The sequence below is a fragment of the Pleurodeles waltl genome, chromosome 5 (genome assembly GCF_031143425.1).
Source record: "Pleurodeles waltl isolate 20211129_DDA chromosome 5, aPleWal1.hap1.20221129, whole genome shotgun sequence".
Taxonomy (NCBI): Eukaryota; Metazoa; Chordata; class Amphibia; order Caudata; family Salamandridae; genus Pleurodeles; species Pleurodeles waltl.
The window spans coordinates 809,797,506-809,815,215 of NC_090444.1; the positions used below are offsets into that span (position 1 = coordinate 809,797,506).

Genomic DNA, 17,710 nt, shown 5'->3' on the forward strand with positions numbered 1-17,710 from the left:
AAACCCTGGCAGCCCCTTTAACACCCATGCACTGGGTATCACTGGTTCCATATACTAAGGACCTATATTAGGGTGAAATTCTTTGTCAGTTGGGAATACCAATATACACCTATCAAATTTAGGAAGAACGCACTTGGCATGGGAACTGGTTAGCAGGCTCCAATGCACTTTCAGAGCCATAACAAACAGCACTGGGGCAAAAGTGAGGGGGTGACCATTCAAAAGGGCATTTTCCTACCGATATCTATCACAGGAGCTTGAGAGCATGAAAGAAAGAGAGGGTCAATGGGTGAGTGAATGTGTACATGTGCTGAAGAGAGTAAATGTGCATGTATGTCATTTTTGGGTTTTCTGTAGCTTGATATAAAGCAGTGCCAGTGTTTCATATGAAACTTTGAAACGGGACCCAGCCAGGCCTTGCTTTTCAAATCCTTAACTGTAAGACCAAAGACAATTCTTTGTAATGTGTGCAAGAACCCTTAAGTTAATCCAGGCTAGTGATCCAATTCACTATAGTATTTCACACATTTGACTTCATCTTGCATATTATATGTAACCATACCTCCTGAAGGTGTTATTTTTTCCCAGACGTTGTGTTTCTCAAGTTGTGTTTTTAATGCAACTGAAAGGGGTGTCTATATCAAATGCTTTTCATTAAATTAAAATTACCTTGCACACATGCAAATGTCATTAACCGTGTATTATTTAAAATTAGATTGACCATAGCTAATGTGGGGCTGCATTTGTTAAAATGACTCCCATAGATTGCTGTATTGCTTTGTGTTATGTGAATATTTTATGTCTAGGCAAAACGGAGGTTTCATTTAAAAAACACAATGTTGTTTTGTTTTCTTTCCCATATACACTGTTTTTTTTTTTAGTGTGATAGTTGTGGAATGTTATAATTGTCAGTATACTCCCTGAGACACCCGCAGAGTGCAGGGTTGTCCATGTATCTCACCTGGCTACAGCTAACGTATGTTTGAAGGACTTGGAAAGACGCTGTGTTGTAAAGGTCCTGAGAAGCTAACGAATACACTATTGTATCATTTCACTTTAATCTGATTGGATATTTTGTATGACAGCTGTGTGTAGATGTAGCAAGTGTCAGAATGGTGTGATTTAAACTGGTGCAAAGTAAATTACAGTTCAGAATCATTTGTCTGGCTATGCAGCTTAAAGCAAAGTAGCAGATTTTAGGCCACTCTTTCAGAGAAAATTGATTTTCCTTTACCGTAAACTTTGAGCCGACTTCATGCAAGTTCGTCTAATATGATGTTTTGCCTTGTGTAAACGTTTACCTTTATTAAGCCTTTATAGTTTGAAAACTTATAATTCTCTTTCTTCATTGTTGAACCTAATGCATTTCGTGTTATTTGTATGTATTGATTTGTTGACTAACATCAGTTGCGAACTTTGATTCCTCTGATCGTGTTTTATGTGCATCAAAATGTGCACAAAGAAATGATCTAACACAACGTGAGTCTTGTAAAATTCATAATGCTAACTGAGTTGCTTTTCGGTGTTCATTGAGTTCCGGAACTGGATGGGTGATCCTGATTGAAGGTGAGTAGAACTCATGGAGTCTCACTATGTGGAATTTCAGGGAGTTAGTTGAAAACTCCTTGAGATCCTGCGGAGTTCCACAAATGCGAGGAAATCAGCATGTCGCACTGCTTGCACTGATTTTTAGTGTCAGAATCTCCTTCTGTGCTGAAAAATCGGCATGAATGGCACCACGCGGCATGGCAGAGGGCGCTGCTGCACAAGCAGCTTTAGTAGATTGGTCATGACTGACTGCGAACGTTTGCGGTGAGAAAATCTCACCAGGTCCCCTCCTAACACTTGAAAATTGCATCGGGGTCACCAGTTCTGGCTCCCACTCGCCAACTCGCCAATGGTGAGTCAAGCAAGAGAAAAAACTCCACCATGTGGCAGTTGGCGGAATTTGGCTAGAAATCCTCGTTAGAAGTGTAATGCGGAGTTGCCAAAATTCTGCAACTCTGATGGTGGAGTGGAATTTATTTGCCGGCTCCTAATCCTGAGGGAACGACAGAGGAGTTGAAGATAGCGTGAGTTTTTGACAGTGTTCATTAGGGAAACACAGCGTGTTCTTAGAACATGCTCATCAAAATCGTGGACTACTTGCATAGCACATAGTATTGGCCACAAGTATACTAATTTGTGAATACGATTCTGTGGGAAAGAATTTGAAGGAATTGTCTCCGCTTTTTTAAATATAGAAAGCCAATTCGCCTTAGTAAGTAGTGTTTAGCATAGGATTTCACGTATCGTGCCATTCTGTGCGGGGGTTCTGTTAAATTCTATTGATACAAACTCTAATGATTGTGTGAGACAGAGGTGAGAACAAGCCTTCTTCACAAAACAACATTCATGCTGAAAAAAGGCAGCCACCTGTCCTCCATGTGCCTCAGCTCTAAAATTAGCATGAAGGACCAGCTGTCCGAACGGCTGTCTTGAAGATGATTGCCTAAAACAAAAACATAGAAGTGACATTCCGTTTCCTGAATCACGGGAGGACAAAGGGACGGAGCTCACGTTAGAGCTGCTCGGTTTGCCCATTTTGCACGGATAGGCCAAGGTCAGGCGACAACACACTCCCATTATGGTTATTTTAATCCGAGGGCTACGTTGTGCTATGTGTATCATCTTACCACATTTTTATTTAGCAGGAATGCATGAGACGCTGAATAACGTGATACAGTGTGCTCCCATGTAAGAAAACAGAGCAAACTTAAGTTAAAACCTCGAAGCAGCTATAATGGAAATGTAATTTACATTATGGCAACTGGATGCACACTAAGTGATTATTTGCCTTCTGTTCACTGTGTTGCTCTACGGTCTTTTGTAACCTGTCATATTAATATCTTACAGTTTCATGCTGCGGTGTAATATTATGTCGTGTAATAGTAAGCGTTGTGTTATGCTATTCTGTATCATGTGGTACTGGTATGTTGTGCTTTCTTATGTCACGTTAACTAGTGCTGTCTATTTGAGCGTATGGTCCTCGGTGTTGTTTTTCTATATTACGTGTTTCTGTGTCCCATGCTGTGCCCAGTTAAACCGTGTCATGCAATGCCATATCATATAATATCAGGGTATGCTATTGCATGTTATCATGTGTTTTTTTATGTTATACTGTTATGCTGGACTACATGCGTTATGTCATGACCATGTTTTACGACATTGAAGTATATATTGCAGAGCTGTTGCTTGCTTGCAGAAAACGGGATTGCTTCTAGGCTCTGTAAAGGTTCTGACATTTAACACAAGTAGACAACAAAATGATCTAGACCACAACAATCTCAAACAATCGGCTCATAGTAGTTCATATCAACACGCCAAAGGTTATGAGAATCAGTTGTTAAAAAAGTACCAATTTGTCCAAGACTATAACGAATAAATCAGTTTTTCTGTATGAGACTCTCCAGGTCCCACATTAAAAATCCCTAGCCTGGTTAACTGAAAACACATGTCTTATTTAGCAGTCGAGAGAATAATTACATTTGTGAATCCAAATGATCTAAGAATCGTTATGCAACTACACTCGAAATGGGGGTTGAAGCAGATAATTACCTCACTCTCAAAGCCTTTCATGAAATTAAGCAAAACAGTTTCACTAGTGCATTTTCTAGTCTGGACTAGCCATTACTTCTTCTGTCTTGAGAGCAGATGTGTGAATGGCGGTGTGGGCGTCCACATTACAGAAATGCATTCGGAATGCAAATAGAGTTCCAGTCCTTCCAAGTCAACTGGAATGTTCATCTCCTTGGGAACGTGCCACACCATGTGTAAAAAATACATTGGATGTTACATTAACAGTCCCGACGCGCGGTCATATGTGCCCCGTTCTCCGCACATCAGATACATGTGGATGCAACGTTCTGTGTGCCTTGGAAGCCTTGTTCATAGCAAGTTCGGCTTTTAGAACACTTCTCCCGCCATCTGCTCTCACAAATGAGAGACAGATTGAAGATGCGGCAGTACGTGCAGGGCTTTGAACACACGCTATTGGCAGTTCCCTCCTCACTCCGGCGTCCACGTGTACCACAGGTGAAACACGCCAATGGGCAATCACAACTTTAGTTGCGCCCATCACTCTTATCAAGTCTTTCACTGCCGATAGATTATATATAAAAATGTGAAAACGTCTGCTTGCTGCACAGCTGGTTATAACTACGCGGCGCCAGGAATCAGGCAATACTACACCACTCACTGCAAAGCAAGTCAGCACATCCTCGTTCATTATTTTTACAGACTGTCACGCAGAGACAGAAAAAAAGCCATCGCTGAGCGACTTTTTAAAAATATGTCACTGGGGAGCTAGATTTGGCTGTCATGTGGTAACGTCTGTGCCTCAACCAGCCCTGTCACGCAGATACATAAGGCAGAACACTGACACAAAAATAAGAAACAAGAAAGTAAGCACCCTCCACAGTACCTCGCTGCTGTTGCTGAAGTTGGGCATGGCAGGTTTTGCTCGTCGTTAAAATGAGGAGAAGCAGAAGAAAAGTTTCCTTTGCCATGTTGGAAGTTGAACAGGAGGAGGACGGCAGGTCGAAAGCCTACCCTGCACCCTCCCTCGAACACTGCAGCCCTCTGTGAGCGGTCTCAGATTGTCTCCCACAAGCCTAGTCGGGGAGCTAAACTTACTGTTTCAGAAGACACTCCCCCTTCTTTCCTTGGTCCACGCAACCAACGGGACAAAGAGACACTTCCTCTATATTATAGCCAACTTTTATGTCGCAACTGCTGTCTATCCAATATTTAAGCTGTGCATGATATCTGTTGCTTTAAAAACATGGGTACGCATCACATTAAGGGAGCAGTGGCACTGCTGATCTAATATGTTTGCACCAATATTTTGGGCCAACTAGTGTCCTTAATAGCTAAAACGCTTGAGTATATGTATTTGCCCACCTTAAGCAGTGGTAACTGGTTATTTATTATCACTGGAACTTCAAGGTAATGTGCTGCTGTAGGCTAGAATCATGGTAGCTTTTGACATCTCGAAACTAAACAACAGAACATAACACAATCACATAACACAAAGCTGTATACCAAGACAACTAAAAAAAGAACACAACCTTACACAACAGCACTTTACTCTCGGGGCAGGTCAGTCCAAGGCTTACTCAGAGACTTGCTGAGTGGTAGAAATATAGAGGCCAATTATTATACTCAGCCCTTTTTGCAGGGCCACCCCAAGACATTCTGCTCCCTCCCCTCCTGACTCCTGTCACCGACGTTTGTAGCACCCGACTCCACCGCAGCACCTGTGACCCGGGGTGTGATCTTAACACCACGAAGTTGACATCTTGCATCTTGACCTGCTGGATTCATCAACCTCCCCTCTCGTAAGGAACTAATGCCTCACCGCCAGCACTGCATCACCTCCTCTGCAACCTTCAGGAACCATCGCCTCACCTGCCTAGCAGTAAGTAACCAATGCCTCACCTCCCCGGTGGCAGTAAGAAGACATGGACACCAATATGCTTTGTTTGGATGGCTAAAACTTCTTTGATTTACCTGCAATCTTTCCTTACAAGGGGTAAGTAAGAGAGAGTTGGTAATTGTTATACAAACATGATAAGGGAACAGCAATGAAAATTATGGTGATTGACACCATTGTTTGCAAGGAAGTCTTGCTTTCTTTCAGCATGATAACCTCAACTAAATTATTTTTGATTATTTTACACTTGCCTCTGTAGGGATTAGAAATCCTTGCACAATCTCTGACAGGTGCTCTTTCTAAAGATGTGTTTGAATTGCTCCAAAAGACCGTAATATCAGGATTTTTCAATGTCAAAATATAAGTTGAATCACTGGATGATATCAATAGCATTATGGAGACCTAGGACATAGTTCTCCATAGTAAATAAATATTGTGACTTAATACAACTTTTTTTGTCTGCTAGCCAAGCATGTACTAAGAGTTTGTCTTCCCAGAGGGCTGCAGAGAGCTCCTGTCATACTTCCGTAACTGAGTTGGGGACACAGAGGCAGAAAGGTGTTCCAACATGGAACCATGTACCACAGACTTACTTGCTGCATGGACCCGCCATGCAGCAGCAATGAGGGAAGGAGATGGCTGCTAAAATTACACGGCGAAGTTGAGCTAAGACACGTTTGAGGACGCTTGTGGACCGACAGAACTGTGGTGGAGCGGCAAGAAGAGGAGGCGGCACTCGGCAAAGCTACATTGCCGAGTGGTGACTTGATGGCTGGAGGATGAGAGGGCTAGAGGCCCTCTGGAGAAAGCCTCACACTGACACTCATCCATTTCAAAGCTGTGAAGGGAAGAGGAGCGGAAGCAAACAGGGATTACACCATTGCACAGAGTGTCCGAGACAGGGGGAGTTCGTGCAGCCACTTGGTGGGCCTGGCAGTCCAGTACACCTGTGCTCACCTGTGGCTCGAGGTAAGCAGAAGAGTCAAGGTAGCAAGGTACTGCTGGCGCACAGCAAAGGGTGCTGAATGTTGACATTTAAGTTTCTCTACAAATATTAAGCCACAGTGGTTTTGGAGGTTGTTAGACTTTTCATCCTTGGCGTGGTCTCCCTTAACTTTTTGCCTCTGTTCCTCAGGTTGTTGATGTGTGCTGCACTCTGATTTTTATGTTTTTGTTACTCTGGGCACTTTACCACTGCTAACCAGTGCTAAAGTGCAAGTGCTCCTTTATCAAATGTGTATGAAAATTGGCTTATTCATGATTGGCGTATTTGATTTACTAGTATGTCCCTATTAAAGTGCACTGGAGGTGCTAGGGCCTGTAAATCAAATGCTACTAGTGGGCCTGAAGCACTGGTTGTGCCACCCACAAAAGTAGCTCTGTAATCATGTCTCAGACTTGCCATTGCAGTGTCTATGTGTGCAGTTTTAACTGTAAATTCGACTTGGCAAGATTACCATTTCTGTGACTCTTTCTGTTTGTGGATTCCCTGTCTGGGTCAGTTTGACTGTTGGGCTGGTTGCACCTCACACTAGACAGTGACACAAAGGGAGCTGGGGTGTAGTCTACATTTCCTGATGAGCCATCTGTGCTAGGAGGGAGGGGAGTGGTCACTCACACCTGAAAGGGCTGTGCCTGCCCTCACACAATGCAGTCTCCAACCCCCTGGTGAGTGTCTGGGGCCTGGCCTGGGCAAGGCAGGATTTCACATTCAAAAGAGACTTTTCTTTGAAGTAGGCCTACTTCAAAGGAGAAATTGGGTATAAGAAGGGCACCTAAAACCACAGACTTAGATCATTTCTGGACATCAAGAGGAACCTCTGCCTGGAGAAGAGCTGAAGAGCTGAGGAGAAGTGCTGCCTTGCCTGTGACTGTGCTTTGTACAGCTATCCTACAGTTTCTGCTTCTGCCTGTGCAAGGGGACAAAGACTGGACTTTGTGGTATATTCCTGCTTGAGAAGGACTCTCCAAGGGCTTGGACTGAGCTTGCCCCCTGTTCTGAAGTCTCTGGGCCATCAAAGACTTCCCTTATCAGCACCTGGACTCTCTGCTGAGACTCCTGCCCTGACAAGTGCTTCTTGTCTCTGGGCCCTTGAAAGGATAAGCTGGTGAAAACTCAAGGAAATCGACTTCGGACGACTCCGGACCGATGCCGCTGCTGAATCCGGTGTCGCCGCCTGCAACCGACTCTGTGATCTTCGCTGGAACACGACGTCCTTCGCAGGCCCGACACCGCTGCAGCCCCGCCGAAGTCCGCGACTCAATGGAAGTCGCCGCACCACATCGTGACTGATGTCGCTCGAAGTGCGCAGATTCAACGTTTCGCATAGACGCTTCGATCCCCAACTTTGCGCATTGGCTTGTTTTCATTCTTCACCAAGGTACTGTACCTGAGGGTCTGCCTGACTCTGTGGCCGGCACCATTGGTGTCGGATTGTTAGGAACGACTCCGTCACGACACCGTGTTAACACCTCATCAAAGCATTTTGTGTTTCTAAGCGCTACTTTTGAATGTAATCGTTAAAAAATCATACCTTGACTTGTGCATTGTGCATTTTTGTTGTTTTGGTCTTGTTTTATTTAGATGAATTTTCTCTATTTTTCTAAACCTGTGTTGTGTCATTTTGCAGTGTTTTCATTAAGTTACTGTGTGTGTTGGTACAAATACTTTATACCTCTCACTCTGAAGTTAAGCCTACTGCTCTGCCAAGCTACCAAGGGGGTAAGCAGGGGTTAGCTGAGGGTGATTCTCTTACCCTGACTAGAGTGAGGTTCCTTGCTTGAACAGGGGGTAACCTGACTGTCAACCAAAGACCCCATTTCTAAAAGAGGTGATTCATGTATGCTGCTCTGCAAGTGCCTCCTAAGCCCACTACCCTCATTCCTCTTCACTATAAATATGAAGATATACACTAATTGGACTCTAACACAAATTACAACTTGTAGGAGGCTGGCCTGGCTTGTAGTGGGTACCAGAGGTACTTACACCTTGTGCCAGGTTCAGTTATCCCTTATTGGTGTAGAAGAGGTGTTTCTAGCAGCTTAGAGTGATAGAAGGAAGCTATGGAAAAGCAGCTTAGGCTGAACTAGGAGACATGTAAAGCTCCTACTATACCACTGGTGTCATATGCACAATATCATGAGAAAACACAATACACAGAGTTACTAAAAATAAAGGTACTTTATTTTTATGACAATATGCCAAAAGTATCCCAGTGAGTACCCTCAGTATGCGGATAAGTTATATGCACAAGATATATGTACACAAACCAAAATTAGGTAAGTAATAGCAAGAAAGATAATGCAAACAGTGTAGAATTACAATGGATTGCAATAGGAGCACATAGGAATAGGGGCAACACAAACCATATACTCCAAAAGTTGAATGCGAAGCACAAATGGACCCCGAACCTATGTGAGCTTGTAGAGGGTCGCTGGGACTGTAAGAAAACAGTGAGGGTTAGAAAAATAGCCCACCCCAAGACCCTGAAAGGTGGGTGTAAAGTGCACCTACTACCCCCAGAGACCACAGAAGTCGTGATAGGGGGTTTCTGCAGGAAGAACAAACACCAGCAATGCAACAACAGTGGATTTCTGGACCTAAGTACCTGTAAGACAAGGGGACCAAGTCCAATAGTCGCGACAGTGTCGAGAGTGGGCAGGAGCCCAGGAAATGCCAGCTGAGGGTGCAAGGAAGCTGCCACCAGTTGGAAGAAGCTTGGAGTTCTGCAAGAAAGAAGAGGATTAGGAACTTCTCCTTTGGAGGATGGATGTCCCACGTTGCGATGAAGCTTGCAGAGGTGTTCTCATGCAGAAGGACCACAAACAAGCCTTGCTAGCTGCAAGGGTTGCAGTACAGGCTTTTGGGTGCTGCTGTGGCCCAGGAGGGACCAGGATGTTGCCACTTGGAGGAAGAGACAGAGGGGGCACCCAGCAACTCAAGTAGCCCTCACAGAACCAGGCAGCACCTACAAAAGTACCTGAACAGGCACTTGGAAGGAAAGTGAACCAGAGTCCATGCAAAGTCACAAAAGGGAGTCCCACGACACTGGAGGACAACTCAGAAGGTTGTGCAATGCAGGAAGGAGAGCCAGGGAGCTAGGCTTGGCTGTGCATGAAGGAAATCCTGGAAGAGTGCACAGGAGCCAGAGCAGGTGCAAATCACGCTGTACCCAGTAATGCAGTCTAGCGTGGGAAGGCAATGACTTACCTCCACCAAACATTGACTGAAGAGTCACTGGACTGTAGGAGTCACTTGGACAGAGTTGCTGAGTTCCAGGGACCATGCTCGTCAGGATGAGAGGGGGACCCAGAGGACCAGTGATGCAGTTTCTTTGTGCCTGCATTAACAGGGGGAAGATTCCGTCGACCCATGGGAGATTTCTTCGGAGCTTCTGGTGCAGGGTGAAGGCAGGCTACCCACAGAGCAGGTACCACCTGGAAACAGACGAGAAAGCCGGCAGGATGCGGCGCTACAATGTTTCTAGTAGTCATCTTGCTACTTTGTTGCGGTTTTGCAGGCGTCCTGAGCAGTTAGCGGTCGATCCTTTGGTAGAAGGTGAAGAGGGAGATGCAGAGGAACTCTGGTGAGCTCTTGCATTCGTTATCTGAAGAATTTCCCAAAGCAGAGACCCTAAATAGCCAGAAAAGGAGGCTTGGCTACCAAGGAAGGAGGATTGGCTACCAAGAGAGGTAAGAGCCTATCAGAAGGAGCCTCTGACGTCACCTGCTGGCACTGGCCACTCAGAGCAGTCCAGTGTGCCCCCAACACCTCTGTTTCCAAGATGGCAGAGGTCTGGGACACACTGGAGGAGCTCTGGGCACCTCCCCTGGGTGGTGCAGGTCAGGGGAGTGGTCACTCCCCTTTCCTTTGTCCAGTTTCACGCCAGAGCAGGGCTGGGGGATCCCTGAACCGGTGTAGACTGGCTTATGCAGAAATGGGCACCATCTGTGCCCATCAAAGCATTTCCAGAGGCTGGGGAGGCTACTCCTCCCCAGCCTTCACACCTATTTCTCAGTGGAAGTCCTTTGTTCTGCCTTCCTGGGCCAGGGCTGCCTGGACCCCAGGAGGGCAGAAACCTGTCTGAGGGGTTGGCAGCAGCAGCAGCTGCAGTGGAGACCCCGGAAAGGCAGTTTGGCAGTACCCGGGTACTCTGCTTGAGACCCGGGGTATCATGGAATTGTCCCCCCAGTACCAGAATGGTATGGGGTGACAATTCCACGATCTTAGACATGTTACATGGCCATGTTCGGAATTACCATTGTGACGCTATACATAGGTAGTGACCTATGTATAGTGCATGCGTGTAATGGTGTCCCCGCACTCACAAAGTCTGGGGAATTTGCCCTGAATGATGTGGTGGCACCTTGGCTAGTGTCAAGGTGCCCACACACTAAGTAACTTTGCACCCAACCTTCACCAGGTGAAGGTTAGACATATAGGTGACTTATAAGTTACTTAAGTCCAGTGGCAAATGTCTTTGAAATAATGTGGACGTTATTTAACTCAGGCTGCACTGGCAGGCCTGTGTAAGAATTGTCAGAGCTCCCTATGGGTGGCAAAATAAATGCTTCAGCCCATAGGGATCTCCTGGAACCCCAATACCCTGGGTACCTCAGTACCATATACTAGGGAACTATAAGGGTGTACCAGTATGCCAATGTGAATTGGTAAATTTAGTCACTAGCCTGTTAGTTTGGAAAGCAGACAGAGCATAACCACTGAGGTTCTGGTTAGCAGAGCCTCAGTGAGACAGTTAGGCATCACACAGGGAACACATACATGGCACATATGTGTGAGCACTGGGGCCCTGCCTGGCAGGGTCCCAGTGACACATAGACTAAAACAACATATATACAGTGAAATATGGGGGTAACATGCCAGGCAGGATGGTACTTTCCTACACAACTAACAAACAGAAGTCACTCACTAGGATTGCTTGAGGATTCCCAGCATCTTCTAAGTGCCTCATAAGGCTCGCCCCGTATCCCTCAGAAGGCACATACTTGTTGTACTTTAAGCACTGAATGCTAAGCAATGAAAAACCTCAAAAATACAAAACTTCATGATCTATGTAACTGCAGAGGTGCCTCGTGGGGTGTGGTTCTTTTTTTTATTCTTTGCGCTAGGTGGCAGACCCTTGAAAATCCAGTACATTTGTTTTCCAGCATAACATAAGTGATCCCGCTGGCAGCAGGGACAGCATCAATGACTATAGCTTTTAACAAGATCTATGGGCATCTGTAAATGGCCTATCATTATAGTTAGTAGAGGAACAAGGAGTAAGAGGCAAGAATGAGGAGATTCTCAAGAGACATATCAGTGCGAACATGGATGGGTGGCAAGACTTTCAGGTTTCAAAGCCTTCCAAACCTCGCGAACCTGCGACTCCCTAAAACTTAAAAGTTATGTCCTACCCCAAGAGAACTGAGAGTGCTGGCAGTTCAGGTGGCCTGTCAGATCAAACAACACCATCACCAATGGCTTTGCCAGTTTTGAAAGGGGTTCCACCAGGGAATATTAATCTTTCCAAAGAAATATTGTCATTACCAATGGCTGTAAAGACAAAGAGCTAGAGACACTGGGCAAAGCATCTACAAAAGCAGTTTTAGAATGCTGTAATAAAACACCTGCGTATCCTATATTTGGGGTAAATGACATGAACATGAACATTAAGGCCCAGTGGGCTCAGCTAAGCCAGCCATATCAATCGATTCAATAATGAGAGGCAAATAGCTGGCAACCCACCCCAAAGACAGACTAGAGAAAGAGAACCAGTAGACATTCCAAATATCCCTGATTACATGGGACTTACGGAGGGTTTGGGGCAAAAAATTAGTCTCTCATTGTCATCTACATCTTCTATAGAGACTTTGATGCAGCAGATATTGAGCGAGATCTGTGAAATGAAGCTTTTGCAGGAGGAAGCTAATAGGAAAGCAAATGAGCACTTTGGGCTACTGAGTGTCAATTTGCAGCTATTGAACTCCCGAGTATTTCAAGAGAAACACAGAGGCTCCAGATGAAGAAGATAAGAAGGTAAAGGTGGACCCAGCTTTTGCAAAACTACAACTTGAGCACGAAGATGTGCCAGAGAAATTTGATGATTTGAAAAATTGATCATGGTGTTTAAATTTGCGCTTCATTGGCATTTCAGAAGGACATGAAAATTGCAACTGGTTTGTGTTTTTGCTGATTTTCTTTTTTTCTCTGTTTAATGCAATCTATGTCTTGCAATGTGTTGAGGGAACATCTTCCAGCTTCCTAAGGCTCCTACCTTGGTGCCATACCAAGGCACCATCAACAAGTAAAGGTGGGGGGGGAGAAGAGGGAAATGGGGAGGTATCACCAGGGAGGAGAGAGTGGGTATTTCGCCTAGGGGATCCGGACAGAGAGAGCTTCTGGAATTAGGGAAGACATGGACAGGGTTGGTGCATCAGGGGGGAAGTAGGCAGTAGGGGTTAGGGAAAAAAGAAATTGACCTCCTGTGAAAGAATGTTTTATTTGAGTATTGCTCAGTGGCAGTAGCCACATCAGTCACAGATCACATCCCAGTACATAAAGATTATCATAAAAATCACTTCGTGCAACACCAAAGGGATTATTAATGGACGCAAATATGGCCGACTTATTAGATGATTAATGTCACTAAGCCCGCAGGTAGTTTTTTAGCAAGAAACTCATTTCTATTCTTTTAGATAGAAGCATTAGATGGGATATATATGGGAGGTGAAACAGTATCCTGGGGTAAGGAGGCTTTGCCTTAAGGTTTTGGCAAATGATACCCCTCTAAACCCAATATAGCGATGAACCTGGTCCTCTATCCACTATTTATTAGACTGCAATTGGGTCAGCAGGCACTTTAAAAAAAAAAAATCTGTTTATTTAACATTATGCATAAACAACAGTACATTATGCTATTAAAGATTTTCTGATCTGTCTACACGCATTTATAGTCTTGTACAATGCGGTTGCATTTTGACGTGCTGGAGTACAACTTAAAACTGTGCAACTTGCAATTAGAGTCACATTTGAGTACCAAAATGTATATGCTGGCAACAGAAGTAGTGCGGGCAACTCTTGCCTGAGGGTGGGGGGGTGGCACATCTGCTATGTATGTGAGCTGTGGAGCAGGAGCCGAGGTTGGGGGGCACCCAGCGCAAAGAGTGTAGTGAGCGAGACAAAATGAGAGTTCCATGGGGTCTCTGTTGTGGGAGAAGCTCCTTTAAGCTTTACGTTGTTACGCTGTAGTAGGGTGTGAAGGTGTCTGGGCAGCAGGGGGCTGTGTAGTGTAGAAGTTAAGCAGGGAGACAGCTCCCGGATACCGGTTAGGTCAGTATGTGTTGTCCCTGGCTTCTATGCTTACCACAAAGTTATCCCAGATTTCAGCACCGCCCTGTATCAGACCCTTGTGTTGTAATTGGCGTAATGTCTGAGGCTCTGCTTACGAGTGACTATGCAGGTCGCGGAGCCAGGCGGTGTGTGGAGAAGCGTGTGGGGCCTATCAATGCGTGGCGATCAGGTGCTTGAAGACTACAAATGCTAGGTCTATGAATCTGAGAAGATGTTTGTCATCCTTAGCACAATGGCGTATGCCGAGTAAACAGGATTCCGGAGTAGGTGCAAAAGTTTTGGCAGCGATGTCTGCTGTAGTATCAGTAATTTGTTGCCAAGCCATGTTTATTGGGTGGCAGCTCCAGACCATGTGGTAAAAGTCTGCTGCTGGGGTGGCACATCTAGGGCATACTGGTTTTGTGTTCGGGTATATTTTATGAATGTGGGCCGGGGATAGGTATGAGTGGTGAATGTAAATAAATTGGGTGTACCGCAGTCTAGTATTGCAGGATACTGTCTTGATCATTGTAAGAGATGCGACCCAGGCTTTTTGTGGTAATGGTGTAGAGAGGACTGCGTCCCAACTTGCTTTGGCATGCGTCAGGTCCGAACAGGCCTCTGCTAGGAGCACTTTGTATAATTTAGTTATGATGCCTTTTGTGTTTTCTATAGTAAGGATTGCAGTGAGCAGATGGGATTCACATGGCTCAGCGCTGCTGAGCCCCCATAAGTTATTAAGTAGTCGTTTAGTGGCATTGCATGTCAGGAAGGCCCCTGAGTGCATGACCCCTGCGGTCACAAGTTCTTCAAAGGTGCGCGTTGTGGAGCTTGAGTAATAATCCCCCACGTTTAATGTTCTCATGTGGCGTGTATCATGATGTAGTGAGAGTGCTTGGGCTTCCGGTAATTGAGTCAACGGCAGCAAAGGGGAGTAAGGAGGTGAGGGGGCCTTGCCTTGGACGTAACTACGGCAGCAATATCTGGCTGCATCCAACAGTATGGACTTTATCGGCCGGCGGTGAGGGCCAGTCAATAGTGAGGTTAGGATTGTTTGTGGTGTTGTGTATGCACGCAGCGCTTTGCTTTCTGGAGGTGGGGGTTCACTTAGCCACATAGTTAGCCAGAGCAACTGAGCCGCAGCGTACTATAGTTCGGAGTTTGGCATGCCCAATCCACCTGCTTCTTGCGGGTATTGTATCATGGATAGTGCTACTCTGCGCCTGTCTTTGCCCCAGAGCAGGTTGGTTAGTAGGGAGTGCAGCTTGTGAAAGAACGAGCGTGGCAGGAGTAACGGGAGGGCGGTGAAATAGTATAGGAACCTAGAGAGGATGAGCATTTTGGCTATGGCTACCCGACCCATAGGGGATATGGGGAGGGAGCTCCAGTACGACAGCGAGCCGCGGGTGGATCTGAGTACTCTATCGAGATTGCCCTCTTTCAGGTCGGCTATGGAGTGGTAAATTTGTATGCCTAGGTATTTGAAAGTTGTGTGTGACCATGGTGATATTGAGGCAATGCCGTGTGAAATTTGTTTGGTACGGGAGTAAGAGGGAAGATACTTGACTTGAACCAGTTAATACGTAAACCGGAGGCGAGTGCGAAGGTGTCCAGTATTGACATCAACCCCGCCATGGAAGTGGTGTGATCACGCAGGTATATTAGGGCATCGTCTGCATATAAGGATATGATGTGATGTGTATTGAATTCTGGGATGCCCCATATGTGGGCGTAGCTGCAGAGCTTGATTGCTAATGGTTCCATGGATATTGCAAATAGTAAGGGGGATAGTGGGCAACCTTGTCTGGTGCCTCTGCCTATGGGGAGTGCTTCGGAGATAACTTGTCCTGTTTTGACTCGAGCTGTGGGTTTGGAATAAAGCATTTTGATCCAGCTGATGAAGCCATGTCCAAAGCCAAACGCTTCAAGTGTGCACAAGAGGAAGTCCCAGCTCAGTGTGTCAAACGCTTTTTCTCTTTTTCTATGTCCAGGGAGAGGGCCACCGCTTCTGCCTCTGTGACATTCTGCATTATGTGGATTAATCTTCTGATATTTAAGAAGGTACTTCTCCCCTGGATGAATCCAGACTGATCAGAGTGTATTAAATTTGGTAGGTAGGGGAGTAACCTATTTGCCAAGATTTTCCCTAGAAGTTTGTAGTCCGAATTTAGTAGGGAGAGCAGTCTATATGATTTGACATCGAGAGGGTCGCGGCCTGTCTTTGGTAGCACGACTATCAAGGCTTCGCGCACGGAGTCAGGCAATTGTAACTTATTACGCGCTTCATTGAACACCTCAAAAAGTGGTTGCAGGAGGTGAATAGCATGGGAGTTAAAATACTCTACTGGCAAGCCATCTGAGCCAGGGGTTTTGCTGCGTGCCATTTGTGACAGAGCTAGGCGTATTTCTTCTGTAGTAAAGGGGCCATCTAGTGTATCTGCATTGTCAGTGTTGGTTTTGGGGAAACTAGTGACAGAATTTCAGCTAATTGCTGTTAAGTTGGGGGGAGGAGGCGTGAATAAGGCGCGATAGTATGTGAAGAAGGCCTCATTGATTTCCACCTGGGTGTTGATGATGTTCCCTGAGTGCAGTCGTATCGCACCTACAGGCGAGGGTTGTGATGGTTTGCGAATCAGCCATACTAACAGCCTACCTGGCCTATCTCCCTCAGCATGTTGTTGCGCCATGAAATGTCTGTGATCATGCTTACATAACCTGATGTCCGCCTCCCTGTGGCTGGCTCTTAGTGAATTCAGTTCCTCTAGTGTAGACTCATTCCTGGAGACCGCTACCTCCACTGTGCGAAGTTTAAACTCCAGTGCTTGTAGCTCTTTAGTGAGTGTCTTTGTTACCCCCACTGAAGCTGCGAGGCAGTGTCTGCGTATTACAGCTTTGTGGGCGTCCCACTCAATAGCGTGAGATGAGGTTGTGTTTTTATTCAGGGAGGAATAGTCAGACAGGCACTTGGCCAATTCCGCATTGAAGGGAGGGTCTGTGAGAACTTCTGTCTGCAGTCGCCATGTTGGTATGCGAGTGTGTGTGCGGCCCCAAACCAAAGTTGTATAAAGCGGGTTATGATCTGAGATGGAGCGGGCTAGGTACTCGGATGTGCTTACTTTCTGGATTATGGCAGCGGATGCGAAAAGCATATCTATTCTGATGTGTAGCCTGTGCACTGAGGAGTAATAGGAGTATTCACAGTGTGTGGGGTGTCCAGATCTCCAGATGTCTCTCAAGCCATTATTGGAGACCCAATTTGCCAGGTCTAGTGAGGCACTATTGGACGAAGCGGTGTCGAGCTGTGGAAATGAGCGATCTATGTGAGTGTCTAGGATGCAGTTAAAGTCACCCCCCCATACGCAATCTACCGCAGGGTCGCTAAGATTACCAGTAGTAAGTGTTCTCAGAAAGTCACGTTGATTTGTGTTCGGAGTGTATAATGCCACCAATGCTAGGGGGGAGCCATCAAGGTCGCCCTCTAGTATCACATATCTACCATTTGGATCGCATTGTGCACGAGCCAGATTGCCACCCCCCGGGCGAATGTCGAAGATGTGGTACCGTGCAATTGCCCTTTCCATTTTGAGCGTGTACTTTCCAGTGTGGATTTAGATAAGTGTGTCTCTTGCAGCAGGGCTATATGTACCTGATGTCTCCTGAAATATGTATAAATCTGTTGCCTTTTGCACAATGATGCCATACCTCTTATATTCCATGTGAGTACCTTATATTTTGGGATATATTGTTTGGGAGGTCATGAGGTGTTTATAGGTTTAGTTAAGCGAGGGTGGTGCGTGGCCCCCACCACACTTGTGTTAGTGATGTGCCATTTACCCTCCGAGGCTAGCCAGTTTGTGCCCTTGGTATTGTTAAGTGTGATCCTATTGGTAAGACAAATGCGACGT

The 17,710-nt window shown here is 45.8% G+C and overlaps 1 protein-coding gene across 7 annotated transcripts in view; it reads right to left on the reverse strand.

Annotated features, from left to right (window-relative positions):
- LAMA2 (laminin subunit alpha 2) overlaps positions 1 to 4,637 on the reverse strand; it is a 3,379,260-nt gene extending 3,374,623 nt beyond the window's left edge. For all 7 annotated transcript variants that reach the window (XM_069234829.1, XM_069234828.1, XM_069234823.1 and 4 more), the window contains exon 1: positions 4,463 to 4,637. In XM_069234829.1, the coding sequence (XP_069090930.1) occupies positions 4,463 to 4,547 (85 nt within the window). In that variant the 5' untranslated portion in view covers positions 4,548 to 4,637. The remainder of the gene's footprint in view (positions 1 to 4,462) is intronic.
- Positions 4,638 to 17,710: the final 13,073 nt, after the last annotated feature.